Genomic DNA, 22,602 nt, shown 5'->3' with positions numbered 1-22,602 from the left:
AAGAGAAATAGTGTTGCTATTTGGAATGTTAATGAATTGCTTGCCTGGCCAATTGCCATTTGTTCCAGTGTGTGAATATAATGGTGTGTGTGTGTGTGTGTGTGTGTGTGGAAAAGAGAGACGAGTAGCAGGGGTGGATTGCATTTTTTTTCCTCTTTGCAGCCAGTGACGTGAGCTGTGCCTGGAACAATCAGACTCGCTGCAAACAGGGTAGTTGAAGATGCTGGGGGAGGCAGCCTGGTGCTTCTTAAGCTAACGCGGATCACGGCGCTCAGGAGCTGCTCAGGCACAACCCCGCAGAGTTCCTCCAGCGTGAGAGCCTTGGAACGGTTGGAAAGTGCCTTTTTATTTCTCCAAACCCCTTCCTTAGTTGACCTTCGAAAATGATTGGCGTGAATAGTGTCCAGAGTGCCAGCAAGGTACGGGTGAGGACCTCAGGTTCCGTGAAATACTCCCGAGAGGATTCTATCCGGCGGCAGTCTCACAGGTCAAAGTCCATGAAAATTTCCAACTCCTCAGAGTTTTCTGCTAAGGAGAACAAGGTAAAGAAATACCACGTTCAACCTTATTGACAGCTGTGTGGCAGGGCAACAGAATTGGATAGTCTTTGGCAGTGTCTAATGTGCGGTGACAGACTGAGAAAGTAACGAGGAGTATAAAATGGCTCTAAGAGAATCAGGTGCTATCAGGTGAAAGGGATGGGACCTCAACTCCAGATACAGAGATGTTGTGGCGTGGGTCAGTTTTGTAAAGAGCGAGTTTGTGGAAGAGATGGGTGAAAGCTGTGCTCAAAATGAGATGACTGTGGGAAACTGTTGTTTGGCACATCGATCTTGTTTTTGGTCTGAGAAAGGTTGCCTTGACAAATGATTTTTCAGTGCAGGGTATTTTTAGAACATCAGGAATATAGAGATACTGTGTGTATTTTATCTTTCAGTTAGTTCCTTTTGCCTTTCCTCCCCTGGTGTCCCCCCAACCCCCAGTCTGTGGAGCTGATGTACAAGTGTGACCCTGGTCCTGTTATACTACATTCATGTCAGGTTTAGAGTTGTTAGCCCCAGGAATATGTAATGAAGAGAAATTTCGTCTTTCATGTTCCTTACACATATATGTGCTGATGCTATGCTGCCATGAAACCACTCGTGTTTTTGCAGCTGTCTTGAAGATAATATAATCTTTGTTCGTGTGAAATGTGAAGGGAGTGATTACGTAGTGAAGTGGGCATTTACTACATGCAACATATTCTTGAGATTCTTCCCACCACCATCTGTGTGAGCAGGGTACTCAGAAACACTCCCACTCCACAGGTTTAAAAATGGAATAATAGAATCATAGGATCACAGAACTCCAGGACTGGAGATGGAGATGATTAGAACGGAGATTCATGGGCTCGATAATGTGCAGAGAGAGCGTCAGGAGATGGATCTCAGTGTCATTTCAGCCCTCTCGGGGTTATATCTAGACCCACTGAGGGTGACATCAGGCTTGCTTCACCCTCCCACCATTCCCCACTGCCCTCCTCCTCTGCTACCTCCCCGTCCCCTGTGTGACATAACATGATTGAAAGACTTTGGCATTAACAGGTTCCCCTCAAAATATGGCAAGGGGACAGGTGGCAAAATACCTTAGTGTGACTTTAAGAAATATATTGGCTTCCTCTTCACCCCCTTACATTATGACATAGTGGAGTCTGGCCCCCTCCATCATTAGCAAATTGCCTGGCTCCAGTAAGTCTTCAGATGTGGCTTTTTACTCCTCACTGTTTTTAAAAAAGCTTTATCTTCAAAGTCCTTTAATGTGACCTGTCTAGAGATGTGTTGGCTTCTACTGAAACGGTTATGAGTCCGCCTGTGGTGTGATGACTGTGGTCTCCTGCTGAAATAGACCGGAACGGTTTATCATATTCCTAAATAAATAAATGTATGTGACCATGTATGTGATTCTCAACATGGCTATAAAATTGGCTTCTGTAAAGAGCACTGAGACATCTCTGGATTTTGTTTTGGATGTTTTGATGTGAAGTGTACCTATACTATGCAGTCAGAGACTATGGGAAATTAAGAGGTCATCATCCTTAACTCTGTTGTGGTCCTACTACCTATCATGATAATTTAAACGTTGTAATATTAGTGGGTTCACCCAGAATTCTGGTTGTGTAGTGTAATGTTGGAATCTAGGATAGATGCCAAATGAAAAGATTCTCTACTATCCTATGTGTTTGTCACACAGTACAGGTACTCTTACTTGATATGTATCTGTGCAAGAGAAGGCCAGGCACTTTTTTTTTTTTTTTTTTTTTAATATTGCAAACAGTGCAGGAGTTAACAGTATAAAAGGCCACTGGAAGAATTGTAGTCAGTAGACCATCACATGATACCTTGAAGATAATAGTCAGTTTTTAAGAGATCATTAGTATTTTTTTGAGGCATATGTGGAAGGATCTAGCCAAGCTCTCAATATCTCACAAGAGATTTTTTTAGGATTATCTGGTTGCTTAAAATTGAACACTAGAGCTAAGAGAAAATCAGTAGAATAGAAAATTCGATCAGAGTGACCCTAATCATTGACTAGCAATTTATATTCCCTAAATGAAATAAACTGAATAATACGATAGGCTTGTACCCTAAATTACTGAACTTAATTATACTATAATAGACATGTGTAAAATGTTGATTTAGTTGTCACTTCTCCCATTTTTATCCACAGTTACACATTTTACTCCAATTTTAATCATAATTTTCATTGATCTTATATCTAGTAGTATTTTTTAGCCCTTAAATCATTGTTTCTTCTTCTTCTTCTTCGTTTTTTTTAAACAGAGACAATGTCTCACTGTTGACAAGGTTGGTCTCCAACTCCTGGGCTCAAGCAGTCCTTCCACCTCTGCCTCCCAAATTGCTGGGATGACAGACATGAGCCACTGCACCCGGCTGGTGTTTCTTCTTGCTAATCATGTAAACAGCATTTTTGATTATCTGACTCTTTCATCCAAAATGCAGGATGTCTAATCTGATGATTAGAAGTTCCCCTTGCCACCTCTCTCCACCCACTCACCTCATCTTCCCAACCAGTAGGAAATAAGATACCATTAACTCATGGTTCGCTCCTGGGATTTAATGTTACCTTTCTAGAACTCTGGCTCTTTCTAGAATAGGTGTAATAATTGCTTCTCCTGGTCAGAGTTGGAATTACATGTTTTGTATTCTTTGAAACTTACATCTTTGATGTTTCCACCTTGTTTTCTTGGCCATTAAATACATAATGGTTTATTCAAATATTGGTTATCTGTAGTCCTCACTTGTTCTCTGATTTATATACATTCATTTGAAAAAAAAAAAAGTGTTAAAGGACTGTTGAAAGGATTAGAAGTTTTGCCTTTGATTTTAGTGAAATACCTTATAAGGCTTTTCTTGATCTAATTATTTTAAAGTAAGAAAATTGAATTTTCCAATATTTTGTGGATCATATTGACCTCGTCTAAAGAATATTTAACCTACTAAAATTCAGCTTATAGATGTTATTTTCTTTAAAACCCCCTTCCCTGTGTTGACTTTTTTCTTTATTCTGTGTTTAAATATTACTATTTCCTCTAGAGAGAATGTGGCTTTGTCTTTTTCTCAATAATAATGTTTGTATCAAACTCTGAAGCACATAATATGGGAAGGATGCAAATATGAATATATTTGGGAAGAATATGTGTGTGTTTTGTGGAGACCAGCATTCATTATTAAAATTAATTAAGTCTGACTGAGCTCGGCTGTTCATCGGGTGTCTGGTGTTGGAAGAGTTACCAGCAAGGCTTCCGGCCACGAGGGGGCAGTGCAGACCTTCCTGCTGTCAGATCCAGCTGGTTGCTCTGCCTTTGACAGAAGTAACATTTTAGAATCAATTAGATTCTAATTGATTTCTAATTTAGAAACAGTTTCTTAAAAGTAGAATACAGTCAGCCCCAGGTATTCGGGTGTCTGCGGGGTTTCAAAACCCGTGGATATAGAGAGCCATCTGTACTCCAGAATTTGGGATGTGCATTATTAGAAAATGTTGATTTAAGCCTTGCTTCTCCCAGACGTTTCCACAGTCGTCTTCTGAGTCTAAATATTTGTTAAATATACATTATTTTGGTATTAATTTTTAACTTACAATTTAAAACACAAATCTGTAAAAGTTCATGTTAATAAACACTTTTTTCTTCCCCATCTCTTGCCAAACTACATGATACCATTTAAGTGAGGGGGAATCGCAACCAGTTTTTGTTTCTTTATGTTGTTGTAGGTGAATGTCACATGAGTGGATTAATATAACATGCGTGGCTGAATCCTTGAGGCATTTTTTTGAGGAATAAACATGATGCTAGAGAGTAGATCAAGAATTCTCTAGTTAATAATGTTGATTCAAGTGAACCATTTAAAGCTTTTATTCAGTAATATAGCGAAGAAACCAATTTCTGTGACAACGAAATTTCAGGAACTTCCAGTAAACTACTGGTACTTTGGGTTGTGCATAGTGAAACATTGGCCTGTTGGTTTCTCGGTCGGGATGCTGCATCCTGGCGGGCTACCCTGGTTTTGCTTCCTAGGTAGCAGTGTGCACCTAGAGAAGTTACTTCATCTCCCCAAGACTCATCGTAAAATGCAGGGGTTTGATAAAATGATATGTTTGTTCTGAACAATGTTAATTTTAGAAATCTTGCCAAGGTTGATGGGATTATTTCCTCTGTAGAAGGAACCTTAAAGACTGAGCTAGATGCTAGATTTAACAAAGGTGAGTTTTATATGTATTCTGAGTAAATCTCTTCCTGTACTAGGAGATGTTAACCATAAACGTGTTAAAGGAAAATGGAAGTCCTTACTCCAAACCTGTGCTCTGCTAAGTGCCTCATCCATTGCTTTTTAAAAACGTGTTGCAGTAATGTTGAAAGGCACCATCAACTCTATTCTCCCCATTCTACTTAGGCTTTGCTTGCTGTTTCCTTCACATTGTCAGATAAATGCTAATCACTGCTTCCTCTGTGACTTAAAGCTATACACAAAGAAACCTGAAGAAATCATTATGGTGGCCCTTTGCGACCTGAAGTTTTGGTGGCAGGCTTGCAGATCGTTGTCATTTCTTCCTAGATTACTTTTGTTCTTTAGACTAAGGCGAGAGCCTGGGAAGGAGATTCTGGTCAAACAGGACATTCATACCTGCTTATTTTAATTAAAATGGAGAAGATTCTTAGTCATAATATGAAAATTTTTCTGCAAATGTCTCTATATGTTTTTGTTATGCTTAAGTTGAAGGAGAGCATTTTTAACCTCATAAATTCATCCTTTACCTGAATAGACTTTGTTAAAAGAAAAACTTAACCACATACACATTTTCAAGAGTTTCAGCATTCAGGGATGCATAAATTAGGATTGTACCAGACCACAAGGGGCTGGGACTCTGATGAGAGGTGCAAGAAGGAAAACTTTTTTTTTTTTTTTGGAGCCGGAGTTTCACTCTTGTTGCCCGGGCTAGAGTGCAATGGCACAATCGCGGCTCACTGCAACCTCTGCCTGCCAGATTCAAGTGATTCTCCTGCCTCAGCCTCCCAAGTAGCTGGGATTACAGGCATGAGCCACCACACTCGGCTAATTTTGTATTTTTAGTAGAGACGGAGTTTCTCCATGTTGGTCAGGCTGGTCTTGAACTCCCAACCTTAGGTGATCTGCCCGCCTAGGCCCCCCAAAGTGTTAGGATTATAGGCATGAGCGGCTGCACCCTGCCGGGAAAACTTTTATATAGTATTTGCAGAAGCAAGACAAAGAGAACAGTTTTGATTGGCTGGAAGTTAGTTGGTGGAAAGAATGATACACAGAGAGAAAGAAAAATAATTTTTTAAAGAAGTTGATGGCTTCTGATTGGTATATTTTCTAGTTTCCATTTACTGTTTACATTGGCTTTTGGTTTGTTCATGTAAAACTTTAAAATGCCAGAGCTACCTCAGTCTAATGAGCTCCCAAGGAGAATTTTGTTTAAACAACTTAAACTATTAGGTCAAAATATCAGCATCTTCCTGCACTAGTTCTAATCCTGGCATATGAAGGAATTAGGGAGGCGGTGTCTTGAACAAAGTAAATCTGGTAGTGCAAAGATAAAAACAATTTTATCTCCAGAAGTGTATTTTTCTTTTATTGGCTTTTGTATGTTTACTCTGTACTTCTTGTGTTCCAGGAAGTTATACTTTGCCTCCAGGTATTATTCTGCCAGACTAACATGTTCTAATGTTTTGAGGGTTTTTTGGTTTTTGTTTGTTTGTTTGTTTGTTTCTGAGACGGAGTCTCGCTCTGTCGCCCAGGCTGGAGTGCAGTGGCCTGATCTCGGCTCACTGCAATCTCCACTTCCCGGATTCACACCATTCTCCTGCCTCAGCCTCCCGAGTAGCTGGGACTACAGGCACCCGCCGCCATGCCCAGCTAATTTTTTGTATTTTTAGTAGAGACAGCGTTTCACCGTGTTAGCCAGGATGGTCTCGATCCCCTGACCTCGTGATCCACCCACCTCGGCCTCTCAAAGTGCTGAGATTAGAGGCGTGAGCCACTACGCCTGGCCAACGTGTTCTAATGTTTTAATGTGATCGTTAGCCAAAGAAGATCTTAAAAAGAGACCTGGCTTCTTCAGGGACATAGTTTTACAGAGAATCATTATCTGTATTGTTTTCATCATCCATAGCTATTTATTCCCTTAAGTGGATGACTTGAGTCAGACTTGCCCCAAAATAAAATCTTTCACTCCTTACACAATATTGTTCTGTCTCCTAGGCCTGAGTGCAGTGGCGTGACCTGGGCTCACGGTAACCTCCTCCTCCTGGGTTCAGGCGATTCTCATGCACCACCACACCCAGCTATTTTTTTTATTTTTAATAGAGATGGAGTTTTGCCATGTTGACCAGGCTGCTCTTTAATTCCTGGCCTCATGTGATCTGACCTCCTTGGCCTCCAAAAATGCTGGCATTTAAGGCGTGAGCCACTGCGCCGACCTGGTTTTATTTTTGTTAGGAAAGCTAGCAAACTGACACTGGTTTTTGTTACTGGGTTGGTTTGTTAGCGCTCCCCCTTGCCCCCCACCTCTTAATTTCCCTCCTTTCTCTAGTTCTTCTGTATCTGTGAATTTCTCAAATCCTGCTGGTACTTTCATATGAATAAATGTCTTTTTTAAGGTTGTTCAAATGATTATTTAGGAGTAAATATTGAGCAAACTATGGTCCTGATAGAATGATATTTCTTGACCCTTGAATATAATTAACAGCAGATCTTCACCATCACTAATTACCCATTTTCACTTGAGTGAAGTGTAGGTGATGTGTTTCGTTTGGGTGTCTCTATTACAGACCGTAGGCTCTTTGGCTTCCCATGTAATGGAAATTAACATGGAGCCAAGCCGATTTCCCAGACAAGCCTTTTAAATCAGGGCTTGTGCTCAAGCACAAGGGAGACAGCGGAGGTGAGGCACAGGGTTCTCTGACTGGCTCTGCAGGGAGTGGCGGGGGGAAGCTGGTGGAGATTTTTTCATTAGGCAGAGCACAGATACTGTTATCAGAGCTAAAGTATACGGGCTGGGCAAAGCACCAAGAGGGGTAGGGTGTGCAGGTCAGCGTGTCTGGTTGTAATAGTTATCTCGAGTGATGGGTTTCTTGGTGCTCTGGCCAGCAGCAATAAGGCTATAAATCAACTGTTCGGCATTTCCTACTCAGGGTGGGACACTCCACAATCTTGGTTTTCGTGTTAAATCTCCTAAGACCAGTTTCTGGAATTCTCTAAGTGAAAGACATATTTAAACATTATGAGAGTAGAGAAGAATGGCTATTTTCTTTGTGTGGCAAAATTCCTCAAGGTTAGCGGGTATAGCATCAGTGAGGTAGAGGTGTGGGTTTTGTGAAGAGAAGAAGAAAAAAATATATGAAGGAGAAGCCGCGTCCCACTCCTGTCCTGTGTCATCTCTAACTCCCAATGCCGTACAGCATTCTTGCTGCCCTCCATTTATGAGTAGACTGTATTTGAACACATTCTTCTGGGGAAGGTGTATGAAAGCAGGTGTTTGAGAATTTCCATGTGGTATTTGAACATTGTAGATAAAATGCTGGTCCATGCTGTCATTCCTGGCAAGCTTAATGTAATATTGTTTTCAGAATCCAGGGAAAGGAAAAAGAAAAATCTATGCAATAATGATAGGAGTTGAAAGAGAAAAAATACATACACTTGCATTTTAAATATAGTCACTGCCAAAGATCAGGGAGTTTCGTAGCGTCATGATAACCTGAAGTTAACCATAAGGAGCTTCTGTGTGGGAGTATGTATGGTGACAAGATATTCCGCAACCTGTTGTTAGATCATGACTGGTTTGGAGCTTAGGGATTGCCTTCAGCTTACAGTCTAATAGGAGATTTTTGGAAAATATTTTTTATTTACTCATCCATAGTGATGCAGAGACCAGGAGTAGCTGAGCAAGATGGCTTCCTGCTTGTTAATTTATGATACTAATTTATGATGGAAGTTACTCTTCTGACATTAATTTTAATTCAGATTCTTAAGCTTTTGCCTTAACTATCATTCAAGCAGATTTTATTTTATTTTTTAAATCCAGTGTACCGTGTTCTGATGGTACCTGTTTGGGCACGTAGATCACCTGATATCAGTGGAATTTGTTTTTCTAGGTAGATTCTTTGAAATGCTTCGTGTCACAATTTTTCCGAATGGGCTTGCTGAGGCTGTAGCTCTAGCCTGACTCCCCGTATGACATGCCATTGTTTGTAGCCTGCAGTTAAGTTTTACAACATGAAATGCCACCCAAGACACTGGAAACGTTAGTGTACTCATTATTGCCACATTCAAATCGGGTGAGCCAAGTGTGTGTTTGATTACAGTAAATAAATTAGATTATGTAGCTATCTCAAACAGTCTAATCTCCTTCTTGCACTCAGCTGCAGTTTAGTGGTGTCAGCGTCAGCTCTACTCCTCAGAAATCCACTGGGACAGGCCGAGGTGTTTACAGGAAGCAGTAAGACCTTCCCTGGATCCTGGTGCCCCAGTGACTCATGACAGGGGAACGAATCCCTGTTGAGTTTTTCATTACAGTTTTCTTCTAAGATCTCCCAGCATAAGTAAATCTAAAGGCTTGGGGTCCTATCTAACTAGACATACAGGTACAGGAAAGTACTTTGAGAGAAGCAGCTATTGACTGTCACTCAGAGGGACAGATAAAGTACCAGCAGATTTGTATAGATTTATGACACTTTTCTTTACCGTTTCTTTTTTTAATTTTTTTTTTTTTTTTTGAGACAGTCCCGCTCTGTCACCCAGACTGGAGTGCAGTGGCGCGATCTTGGCTCACTGCAAGCTCTGCCTCCCGGGTTCATGCCATTCTCCTGCCTCAGCCTCCTGGTAGCTGGGACTATAGGCACCTGCCACCACGCCCGGGTAATTTTTTGTATTTTTAGTAGCGACGGGGTTTCACAGTGTTAGCCAGGATGGTCTCGATCTCCTGACCTCATGATCCTGCTGCTTTGGCCTCCCAAAGTGCTGGGATTACCGGCGTGAGCCACCACACCTGGCCTGTTGTTTCATTTTTTTTTTAATTGGAGGCAGGGTCTAACTGTGTCACCCAAGCTGGAGTGCAGTAGTGAGAACGTAGCTCAATGTAGCCCTGAAATCCTGGCCTCATATAATCCTCACGCCTCAGCTTCCTGAGTAACTAGCACTATAGGCAAATGTCACCACTCCTTGCTAATATTTTAATTTTTTGTAGAGACAGAGGACTTACAATGTTGCCCAGTCTGGTCTTGAACACCCAACCTCAGGTGCTTCTCCCACCTTGGCCCCCCAAAGCGCTGGGATCACAGACACGAGACGCTACATCTGGCCACACTTCTCTTTCTTAATATACCCTCTTAAAAACAGGTAAAATAGAAAGGCCATTCGCAGTACTCTTACTAGGGTTGGGCAGTGTTTTGAGGAGATTTTCTGTGCCTCATCAACCCCCTGCTGTGTTCTCTTAGACTGTGATTAAGTGGTATTTGGATACAGCAAAAAACTTAACTCTTAAATTAGAGTTTAAGCTAACAATGTACTTTTATCTTTACACTCACCTAAACTCCACTAAAATGACAGTAGGACTCATAGACCTTCAAGGACACAAAGAATGAGAGAGGATTTTGTCAAAACATCAGCAAACTTTGAAAGATGGAAACCAGATAGACGTGTTGACTATTTTAGTTCCACAGAAAAAACTGGACCCCACATACCAAAGAAAGAAATAGACCAGTTTGTCCCCACAGAATGCAGAAAAGGCCCAGGAACTGGGGGCCACTGGCTACCTCTGAGGGCAGTGAGTTGAACGAGGACAGCCCTTTAAAGCCTCTAAAATTAGTAAATCGACCTTCTGAATGCCCTCCCCTGCTTTGATAGCCGCACACCCTTCCTGCCACCATTTTCTTTTCTTTTTTAAGACAATTTTCCCTCTTTCATCCAGTCTGGAGTGCAGTGGCGTGATCACAGCTCCCTGCGCCCTCAACTTCCTGGGCTCAGGGTCCTCCCGAGTCCTCAGCTTCCAGAGTAGCAGGGGCTACAGGCACACACCACCATGCCTGGCTGATTTTTTAATTTTTCTTTTGCGGAGATAGGGTCTTGCTTTGTTTCCCAGGTTGGTCTTGAACTGCTGGGCTCAAGCAGTCCTCCAGCCTTGGCCTCCCGGATTGTTGGGATTACAGGTGTGAGCCAGCATGCCCCGCTGCCCACCCTACCATTTGCTGTTCTTTCTCTCTGATGAGTTTAACCCAGAGGTTTTGAACTTACTAAATCAGGCTTAGTTGAGATCCCCACATTGAAAAAAGCAGGATTCAGTGAAAGGGGTAAACGTTCCACAGCAGGGAGTCTCCTCCCTCTCTACTTTCTCATGTACTTTTTCTCAGTTACTTGAAGAAGTGCAAGAGAAGACATGGTGTCCAGTGGACAGGAAATTTAAGAGCAGAGAGGGAGAGGGAATCCCCAAGACGATGGCAAGGGAAACCCTGCGACAACAGCTGTGCCAGAGATAGAAACCAGCCGGGTTAGAGGAGTGGGGGCAGAGACGATGCCAAGAGACATGCTTCCTACCATGGCACTGACGGAATGCCTGCTGGAGGGTGTGAAGTTGACGTAGAGATAGATTCGTAGAAAACCGAGTAAACAACAACAAAATAAGATGATGATGAACTCTAGGGAAATAAAAAATCTTACAGAAAATGGAAACAAAGCCTAGTGTTCTGTCCCATGAATAATATCTATGTAGTTACAATAATATGACTGAAAATTCATGAACATCCAAATTGTCATTGTGGTATGATTTTAATATGGGAGTGGAAGGAAGAGAAGGGCAGGGTATGTGGGTGTGGGTGGGTGGATGGGAGTGTGTGTGTGTTAAGAGAACTAAATAAATATTCTCTTTCCAGAGTTCAGCAATAGAAAGTCAGTAGTTCATACTGAAAATAAAAAAAACAAAAAGAGATTGAAAGAGGTTACTTTTGAGCAGCGAGAATCAGAGGTGAAGTTAAAAGATTGTTTGTATTACATACCTTTTAGTAATTTTTGATTATATAAATGATATACATATATTGCCTTGAGAAAATTTTTTAAATGAATCAGAAGGAATATAGACAGCATATATAGGTACATATGAGACTGGAATAATTCCCAGTGACTAGAATGGCTTTTGTTTTTCTTAATTAACTTTGTGTTTAACAAATGCCAGGTAATAGAGACTACTTTTTAAGAAAAGCAAAAGGTTTCATCTCTTCTAAGACTATACTCTAGCAGTTATCAGACTTGACCTTGTTCTGCTGCTAGTTGCTGTCAGAGTTTCTGTCTATAGCAAAATATCAGTGAAAGACTGGTCCTTTCTTGAGAAACAGTTGTCCATGCAACTTATTTTTATGAGATTGTCCATGCAACTTATTTTTATACAGCAATACTGATAGTAGTTCGTGCTTTGTTTCTTTAAAAAAATTATTTTCTCACTTAAGCAAAATGAAAAACTGGCAATTCTGTGTAGTTCCCTAAAATTTCTTTTGCAAATTTTCCTGTTTATGAAATTTGAAGCCTGCTATCCACTGGATAAGATTATTTAATTTGTTCGTATTGATCGTTTTGAATAAAACCTATTTCCATTTGATTTGTCTTTGTTGCTTTGTCTAATGCATGGAAATGGCAGGGAACAAATGCCAGGCCTGGCATTCTCTCTAAATGTCAAAGTCCCCCAGGGATTGTTTTTTTTTTTACAGGCCATTTATTTGAAAGGGCTCTGCTTATTACCCAGCAAATTTTTTTTTAATAAACTGTGCACATTAACTTCATCATGTCCATAGTCATTAAATATTATTGATCATTTTTCTTGTGTATTTAAAAAATACTGCATATATTTACAAGGTCACTTTAAATTTTTGTTTTCCTTATGCTCTCATATAGCATTTTTTATTATGGTACATTCCTGCTACTTTCCAACAGTTAAGGCTTACCAACAAGAGGGACATAACAAATTTCAGCAAGTGCATTCCAGAATCTTTTTTGAAAATACTGGTAATGATTATGTTTTTCATTGATATGGCTTAGCTGTCTAAATTAGCCAAGTTTCTTTATAAATTAATAAATTACAGTTTCAGAGGATCAGGGTATAAAAGTTAAAAACAAAATCAGGAGATGACTATGAACACAATGGCTTTTAGAATGATGGTGCTCCCACAGGAGAATAGTTACATCTGCTGAAGAATACTTTGGACGTTAACCTTTAATTCGTTTTATAAGGAAGAAAGTGATTCACTCAGACCTTAACTGCATAACCTCTTTCCAAGGTGTTAGGCTCTTGGATTTCTGCATTAAAGCACATTCTTATAATGTTTTTTAGATGGTTGTATTTAATGTCTACCTGAGATTAAAGAAAGATGAGGGTGCTTTGATAATGTATGTTGCTGTCTTCCTATCTGTACGTCAGTGAGTTCAATGAGAATACCTTTTCTTCATGGAATACGTAGACTTCTGGAGAGGATTTTGATGTTGTCATGGCAAGTCTATGTTGGGAAGGACATGAAAAGAGTGTAAAGTCGTGAATGAAAATATGGGCTCTAAAGTCAATCCGTCATCTATTTCAGTTGTGGCTGGCGTAGGGTTGCCAGATTTCACAAATAAAAATACAGAACACCCCGGTAAATTTTAATTTTAGACAAATTTTAGTGTGTCTCAGGTAAAATTGGAGGGCATGCTTATGCTCAAAATGTTACTATTTATCTGAAGTTCAAATTTAACTGAGCATCTTGCATTTGATCTGGTAACTTTCAGCCTACACCAAGCAACAATCTGTCTAACCTCCAGCTCCTAAATCAGTGAAGTGGAGTCATCCTAGTTACTTCCTAGGACGTAGAAGGAGGCATGAATCCAGGTCTGCTGCTTTCTAGCTCGTTGTTCTTTTTTTCCTGCCTTCGCTGCCGCCCATCATAATTGTGTTATACAGCATCATCCTCACTGAAGCCCTTGCCTTCTCAGCACATGAAACACTTGCTGTGGTCAAGACAACTTATGAAGCATTATGGAGACTGAAGGGAGATGGAAGACTTGATCTCATCTGCAAGGAGCATAAAATCTAGTGTCATCTCTATTTTTCATCGAAGAAGCAATGTGTACACTGTGTGGTCAACATTCAAATTGTCCAGATTATACACTGAAAATTCCCCCCACCCTGCCACTGAGTTGCTGTGTCAGAGTCAGTCGTCGTCAGTGGGGTTGTGTGTATCCCCTCAGAAATGTTCTGTTCATGCCCAGATACTCACATTTTTCCCCCACAGAATGGAAACATACCATAACAATATTTTGCACCTTACTTTTTTCCTTCATCTCTTAATGTATTTACCTCTTCCTTAGCTTAAATAACTTTAAATATTCATGGATAACAGTATTATTTCTGGTGCCACTGTTGAAACTGTTCATCGTACCCAATTTTTTATTTGTGCTTGAGGTATTTGAAAATGGTACAGCCTTCTCCTGTAATTTAGAAAAACAGCCTGATCCATCCCAGATCCACCACTGCCTGCCATCACCCCAGTCAAGTCACCTCACCTGTCACCCGGATTCCACCTGTCTCACTGCTATTTCCCTTTCTCTCTCACGATCCTTTCTCCACACAGAAGTGGGGCCACCCTTTAAAAACATGAATTACAGCAGGTCACCCTCCTGCTTAAAATCCTCTAGTGGTCACCTGGCCAGCACAGAGTAAACCCCTAACTTTTCTGGCTTAAAAGCCCTTCAGGACCCGCTTCCCCATTTGCCCTTGTCTCACACCACACCTGGGCCCACGTGCTCCAGCCTCACCAGCCTCGCTGGGTGTCTCAGACCTGCCCTGCTCAGTGGTGTTCAGGAGCTGCTTACCTCGCTCCCCACACGTTTGCGTGGCTGCTTCTGGTCACTCATGTCTTAGGTTTCCTTGCCAAGAGGCCTTCTGTGACCATCCAGGCTACGGCTGCTCTTTCCAGTGACTTTATTTTAATCACCTTAAAATAATTATCTGGTAGCCTACCAGAAAGTGACAGAATTATCGTCATCTGTTATTTTTCTTTTTTATTATCTGCTTCTACCCCACTCAAATCTCAGTTCTGTGTCTGTTGTTCACCACTGGATTCACGATGCCTAAATAAATAACTGTTCAACTGAATATATGAATAAATAAACGAATGGTTTTAAGAGATTTATTTATACTATTGTAAGTGTTACAAATGTGAATTAGTCTTCTAGCTGTTATAAAATACTTTACTGTATTCATACTTATACCATATGCTATACTATTACAGTATTCAAAATAAAATTTATTGCTGTGAGAGTTCAGTGAGATCAAGTGAAAGGCTCTTAGCAGTGTCACGTAGTGGGGCCTCATTGATAGTTTTATTATTATCAGAGGAAGATCAGTTATTTGAAATGGCTAGAACATCATCACAGCTTCAGAAATACCAGGCGAAACATCAAATATTCAGAAGTTTGTCTATAAATCAAAAATTGGAAATTTTGCCATGTTTGTTCAGCGATTCTTACTGTTTCCTCCCTACAATTTCTAATCGTATCATTCCAATCTGTTTCAAAATTGGTGTCCTCTTCGACAATGGATGTGCTTGTCTGACCCACGGTAGCTTACCTTGCTCTCTCTGTTGCCACACTTGAAAATTTACCAGCCTTGAATAATTGGTGCTTCTAGTTACTTCTCAAAAAAAAAAAAAAAAAAAAAAAAAGCAATAGTGAAGCTATATTCCCAGTTGGTTGAAATCAGGCTACGGCTGAGTACTAGCTTTCCTTGTACATGGAGCTTTCTCTAAACCTCCGGAGTCTCTCCCAGGCCTTCCTGACTTATCTATTAGCTGCCTATTTCTATAGATATTTGAGTTGTAACCCTTAGTTTGTTTTTTGATGATGAACCAGCATTTGGACTTAATGTTCTAACCAGTTCATTAGATGTTTACGGTTGTAACTAGGGGAAAAATTCTTTCAACAGGCAGACCTTGGAGATATTACAGGTTCAGTTCTAGACCACAGCAATAAAACAAATCGCAATAAAGCAAGCCACAGGAATTTTTTGGTGTCCCTGTGCATATAAAAGTGATGTTTACACGGCTGGGTGCGGTAGCTCACGCCTTTAATCCCAGCACTTTGGGAGGCCAAGGCCGGCGGATCACCTGAGGTCAGGAGTTCAAGACCACTTGGCCAACATGGTGAAACCCTGTCTCTACTAAAAATACAAAAATAAACAGGACTCAGTGGCATGTACCTATAATCCCAGCTACTTGGGAGGCTAAGGTAGGAGAATCACTTGAACCCGGGAGGCGGAGGTTGCAGTAAGTAGAGATCATGCTACTGCTTTCCAGCCTGGGTGACAAAGACTATCTCAAAAAAAAAAGTTCTATTTACACTTTAGTTTATTATGTGTGTCATTGCAGCCTTCAGCAGGTTGTCATCGTTTTGCTTATGGAGGGTGTCACCTTGATGTTGATGGCTGCTGACTGATCAGGGTAGTGGCTGCTGAAGGTTGATGTGACTGTGGCAATTTCTGAAAATAAGACAATAATTAAGCTTGCTGCATCATTAGTTTTGTTTGTTTGTTTGTTTTTTAAGACTGGGTCTTGCTGTGTCACCCAGGCTGAAGCGCAGTGGCACGATCACAGCTCACTGCAGCCTTGATCTCCCAGGCTCAAACAATCTTCTCACCTTAGCCTTTCAAATAGCTGGGACCATTGGCATGCACACCACACACGCCCAGCTGTAGACTCTTTCATGAAAGATTTCCGTGTAACATTTGATGCTGTTTGTTAGCATTTTACCCACAGTAGAACTTCATTCAAAAATACAGTCAGTCCTCTCAAACCCTGCTGCTGCTTTATGAACTGTATTTATTTAATATTCTAAATCCTTTTTTGTCGTCTTAACAGTGTTCATAGCATCTTCACCAGGGGTAGTTTCCATCTCAAAAAACGACTTTCTTTGCTCATCCATACAAGTCCTCATCTGTTCAAGTTTTACGCTGAGATTGCAGCAACGCAGTCATATCTGTAGGCTCCACTTCTAATTCTAGTTGTCTTATTGTTTCCACGACATCTGCAGTGACGTCCTCTGCTGAAGTCTCAAACCCCGCAAAGTCATTCCATGAGGGTTGGAATCGACTTCTTCCAAACTCCTGTTGATGTTGATATTTTGACCTCCCATGAATCACAGATGTTCTTGAAGGCATCCAGAATGATGAATCCTTTCGAGAAGGTTTTCAGTTCACTTTGCCCATATCCATCAGAGGAGTCACTATCTATGGCAGTTACAGCCTTGTGAAATGTATTTAAATAATAAGACTTGGAAGTAGAAATTACGTCTTGATCCTTGGTCTGCAGAATGGATGTTGTGTTACCAGGCATGAAAACAACAGTCATCTCCTTATACATCTCTGTCAGAGTTCTTGGGTGATGAGGTGCTGTCTTAATGAGCAGTAGCATTTTTAAAGGAATCCTTTTTTCTGAACAATGTATCTCGACAATGGACTTAAAATATTTAGCAAACCATCCTGTCAACAGATATGCTGCCATCCTGGCTTTGTTGTTACATATTAAGAGCAAAGGCAGAGTGAGGGCCTCAGGATTTTCAAAATGATACATGAGCACTGACTTCAGCATAAAGTCACCAGCTGCACTGCCCTTAACAGAGAGTCAGCCTGACTTTTCAAGCTTTGTAGCCAGGCATTGACCTCTCCTCCCTAGCTATCAAAGTCCTAGATAGCATTGTCTTCCAATAAAAGGCAGTTTTGTATATATTGAAAATCTGTTGTTTAGTATAACTACCTTCATTGGTGATCTTAGCTGGATCTTCTGGATAACTTGCTGCAACCTCTCCATCACCGGTTGCAGCTTTACCGTGTACTTTTATATTATGGCATCTGCGTCTTTCCTTAAACCTCATGAACCAACCTCTGTTACCTTCAAACTTTTCTTCTGCAGCTTTCTCACTTGTCTCAGCTTCTGACGAATGAAAGAGAGTTAGGGCCTTGCTCTGAATTGGGCTTTGGCCTTAAGGCAATGTCGTGGCTGGTTTGATCTTCTATCCAGACCATTTAAACTTTCTCCATATCAGCAATAAAGCTGTTTCGCTTTCTTATATTTTGTGTGTTCACTGGAGTAACACTTTTAATTTTCTTGAAGAACTTTTTCTTTTCATTTACAACTTAATTAATGGGTGCAAGAAACCTCACCTACAGCCTAGCCTTAGCCTCACTAAGCTTAATCATTTCTAGCAGTGAGAGACACGCAACTCTTCCTTTTACTTGAACAGTTAGAGGCCATGGCAGGATTACTGATTGGCCTAACTTCAATATTGTTGTGTCTCAGGGAACAGCTGGTCAGTGCAGTGCTCAGAAGGCATGACATTTATTAAGTTTACCATCGTATATGGACATGGTTCGTGACTTCCCAAAACAATGACAGTAGTAACATCAAAGGTCACTGATCACCATAGCAAATATAATAATAATGCAAATGTTTGAATTGTGAGAATTGTCAAAATGTGACAGAGATACGAAGTGAAACCATGCTGCTGGAAAAAAAAATGGCACCAACAGACTTGCTCAAAACAGGGTAGCCACAAACCTTCAAGTTGTAAAGCAATATAGTATACGTGAAGCTCAGTGAAGCAAAGCACGATACAGTGAGGTATCCCTGTGCTTAAAACCTTTGCTCTACAAAGAATTTAGCAGCAATCTTAATGTTTTGTTTACATTTGGAATAGTGTTATTCATACTAGCATATTTAAGATCCTTTCTCTAAGACACAACAGCCAGTTCAATAGAAGGTAATCTCAAGGTGAAGCAAAAGTAGTTTAGGAGGAATGTGCTGTGTTTGAATACATCTTATTGATCAAGTCCACCCCAAAAATAAATGAATGAATGCATACACACATTAGTAAAAGTTTGAAGTATTATGTTAGTACAAAAGATAATTAGCAATTACATTTTTTTCAGTTTCTTTTTTCGCTTTTTGTTTTTTTGAGACAAAAGTCTCATTCTCTCTCCCAGGCTGGTGTGCAGTGGCATGATCTTAGCTCACTGCAACCTTCACCTGCCCGGTTCAAGCAATCCTCCTGCTTCAGCCTCCAAGTAGCTGGGACTATAGGCACATGTTGCCACACCTGGCAAATTTTTGTGTTTTTAGTAAAGGCTGGGTTTCCCCATGTTGGCTAGGCTGGTTTTGAACTCCTGGGCTCAAGAGATCCACACTCCTCGGCTCCCAAAGTGCTGAGATTACATTTGTGAGCCACTGCACCCAACCTTCACTTTCAGGTTTGATTTTGTGCATCTCCAGAAATGCTGGCCATATTCTTTGGCAGGAGTGTTTAGTTAGTATTGTCTTTGGCTACCTTATTTTTCTTCAGTAATAATGAAGGAATGGAGGTTCAAACTGTTGTAGCTCAGAAAGGTGCGTTGACAAGAGGCAGTCGGAGTCCCACTGCTCCCCTTCTCCCACCTCTTAACATTTCTCTGGCTTTCTTACTATAGCTCCCACTCCCTCTCCTATTCTTGTTTGTTCATTTGCAATTTTAAGATATGCATTTATTAATCTATAAAAGCTGTGCTTGGGATTTGAGAGCAGGTAGTGATGTTATTGATCAAAAACCATGGCAAAAAAAAAATATTTAGTGAGGAACACAGGAAAAGGGAGCAGAGAGTAAAGAAAGGACTAGTTTGGGAGTTTAGCTGAGTGATAGCTAAGGTCTTTCTGAAGTAGAATTGTAAAATAGTAGATCTGGAAGTGAGCAAAGAACGCTAACTTTATGCAGCCCTCTCCTATTGCATATAAAGAAAATGAGGGCCAGATCAATTGATTTGTCTTAAACGTGCAAGTCCATGACAGGTGCTCCACCCACCCATTTCAAATTCTTTGCTCATAAGGTTGGATCTTTTCTCTCTTTTATTAAATTTTTCTCTCAAGAAAATACGTATAACATAATGTCGCATATTAGATACTGTGTGTGAAAGTGTCTCGCACATTGTAAGTAGGAAAAAAATTAGTTGACTCCATTAGCTGACTAATTCTTCACTAGGTGAAGTTCAGTCAGGGTTAGCAGCACATTTTATATTCCTTATATAAGAGGCCTCTGAAGGCAGAACAGATTAATCCGTACCTAGCATAATGCCTCCCTAGCCTCTAGGATGTACTTAAAAATGATTACATGATGAATTATACATGTTAATTATACTTCAGATTCTCTTTCAATAAGATAAGGGCTTTGAAATTAATTTTCTAGTGTTCATTAATATGAATTTGTGCTGGGACATGTATTCACGGTGAGGTGCTTTTGCGACTGTGACTGGGTTTGGAAGTGTATCACAACACAAGATTAATTGTCCAAGACACAGATTTCAGCTCTGTTTACATGTTAACTCGATTCCAAAACTATGTCTGACCATAGAAGTAAAAAAAAAAAAAAAAAAAAACCAAAAAAAAACAGAAAAGCAAATTCAAGCATGTTCTGTCACCCTAAATAAGAACTGAAAAGATGAATGTTAACCAGGTTGCTTATGAATATACATTCTCTAATGTGGTGCTCTTTACAGTTGGGTATATGAAAACTGTCCAGTGGGTATGGGAGAACACAGATAGCTTAAAGGGAATCAATTTCCAGAAACTCATCTTCTATATGTTCTTCTCCCTAAAATGGATCTACCTGTGAGTTCTCTTGTGGTCAAGCCTTCAGGCTATTTCTCCTTTTGCACCTCTGCTTAACAATTGCCCTTTGCCACTTAAGGGGGGAAAAAAAAACTCACTTATGACCTTATTTGGTACATCGCAAGGTGTAAGACCCCCACTGGTCGGGAGGGGGCAAAAAAAGAGTCAATTCCAAATACTAGTTTTGGAGAAGCTTCCTATAGTGAGAAATAGTGCGGTTTTTCAATATTATTTTAAGGCATAGACAAGACAATAAAAGTTGAAGACCGCTGCAAAGTATTTTGAGCTTTTCTAACCGTTTTGATACTCATCTATTAACTGGTTTTATCATTAATTTTTGACCAATGTCTTTTTTAAACATGCTTTTTCTCTGATAACACTGCCAGAGTGGTACATATTTAATTCTATACTTAACAGTCTGCTTGATCTGAGTGTCTGCATGAGAGCCAGCATAGCATTTGAAAGAGGGAATTGTGGTATGGATGGTGTCATAATTCTTTCTGAGTACAAATTCCGCTGCGGTCACTGTCAGTTTCACTGAAAGTGGAAGCTGTGATATCCTCCATACTTTTCATAATGATTCAGAGACCGCAGAGAAAAAAATTAATTGGAGTTTAGAGATTATTGAACTAAAATACACGGATTCCATCAGCTGTGCACAATATGTTGGAGAGAGAAAGAGAGAGACTCACGGTTACACAATGCATGGTAATGTAGAAAAGCTTCAGAGAACCCTGTGTGGGCTGGCGATGACGGCGCTAACGCCTTGAATAAAATTGCATTTTATCTTCTCTGAGAAGCAACCAAAAGTAAGGAACAAAGACTTAAAAAGTAAATTTAGACCAGGATACGTTTACCTCTGTAATTTAAGCAATTTCCTTTGCTTTTTCATTCTTAAAAATGATGATCTTCAAATTCAAAGAGTCGTTCTATCCGGGTTAGTGTCAAGAGAGGTGTGTGATTGTTATCTGGCTCCGGGGTTAAGTTACAGAAATTGCAGTTGGATAAAAGATTGGTAAGCTTGCAAAGCAGTGATTTTTTTTAACCAAGGCTTCCAATCAGAGTTACATGTGGAGCATTTAGAAATATTCACGCATTTTCCTCATCCAAGGAGCTGATTTGGTAGATCTAGGACAGGGCACAATAATCAGTGTTTTAAAAAATTCCTCAGTCGATTCTTGCATGCACTGTCACATGTTTAGATAAGACCACTGTGGTGAAAGACTATTTGACCTAGGAACTGACCCTGGAACTATTTCTTAAAATCCATCTGTGGGTATATCATCATTCTTTGCTAGGTATCTGCGTTTCTCTTGCACCCTGGAGTACTGGTTTCCTTGGGCTGCTGTAACAAATTACCACAAACTTGGTGTCTTAAAAAACAGAAATGCATTCTCACAATTGCAGAGGCCAGAAGTCTGAAATCAAGAGGTCGACAGGGCTTTTCACCCTCTGGAGGGTCCAGGAGAAAAATCTCTTCCTCGCCTCTTCTAACCTCTGGTGGTCGCCAGCATTCTTTGAGTTATGTGTGTATTACTCTAATTTCCATATTCCTCTTCATGTCGCCTTCTTTTCTGTCTTTCTTAAATCTCCGTCTGCCTTCTTCTATAAAGACACTTGTGATTGCATTTAGAGCCCACCCACGTACGTTCCCCATCTCAAGTTCTTTAACTTAATCACATCTTTAAAGTTTTTGCCATATAAGGTAACATTCACAAGTTCTAGAGAATGGGACCTGGACATCTTTGTGGGGGGCATTCTTCTTCAGCCTTTCACAGTGAGTTACCGCTTCACTGTATGTACTGATGTGGGCTGTCCTGTCCCATTAAGGTCCATGTGGTAACTTGCCCCCCTTATCTCTAACTACCAGTCCATAGCAATGTTTCCTCACAAACCCTGCCGTCTTGGGGCCAGGCCAGATAACCCCTGGCAGAGCTGCAGATAAGCAGATAAGTTGTTTTTCTGAGCCGTAGACTATGCCTCCAGTTTTAACCATTTTCATGACAAATGCTTTGGGTCCTAAATGGACTGAGAGTATAGGATCAGTGCAGCCAGCCCATCTTCCTCTGTGACAAAGGCACTTCAAGCATGTGTCCTAGCAACGGTGGCTCTTTAAAGCTCATCTTTTAAGAATAGAACATTACCAGATTATTTGAATATATTCTAAGAGAGGCACAAGTCTTATTATCTTTTCAAACGGGCTCTGACTTTGGCCAGGCATGTATGATGCCGTAAGGTTTGGTCTTAGGAGGAGAGAATGTAGTTAGTTGATATAAACATGAAGTGTTATTTACTTGAGTCAGTGTTTGTGACAACCAGCTATGGGACGTGGAGAGAAGTTAATTAACTTGGGATTTCATTTCCTCGTCCTTGTAAGGAAA

The 22,602-nt window shown here is 40.5% G+C and overlaps 1 protein-coding gene across 7 annotated transcripts in view; it reads left to right on the top strand.

Annotated features, from left to right (window-relative positions):
- PSD3 (pleckstrin and Sec7 domain containing 3) overlaps positions 1–22,602 on the top strand; it is a 696,970-nt gene that overhangs the window by 555,094 nt on the left and 119,274 nt on the right. Inside the window, exon 1 of one of the 7 annotated variants that reach the window (XM_077943118.1) lies at positions 250–542. The exons of the other annotated variants lie outside the window; for them this stretch is intronic. Coding sequence (XP_077799244.1) covers positions 384–542 — 159 coding nt within the window. The 5' untranslated portion in view covers positions 250–383. Of the gene's footprint in view, positions 1–249; positions 543–22,602 lie in introns of those variants that run through there. 7 annotated transcript variants of the gene reach the window in all.

Source organism: Macaca mulatta, chromosome 8 (genome assembly GCF_049350105.2).
Source record: "Macaca mulatta isolate MMU2019108-1 chromosome 8, T2T-MMU8v2.0, whole genome shotgun sequence".
NCBI lineage: Eukaryota > Metazoa > Chordata > Mammalia > Primates > Cercopithecidae > Macaca > Macaca mulatta.
Note: the sequence above shows the minus strand (reverse complement) of the source record. Positions and strands in the feature narration are given on the sequence as shown.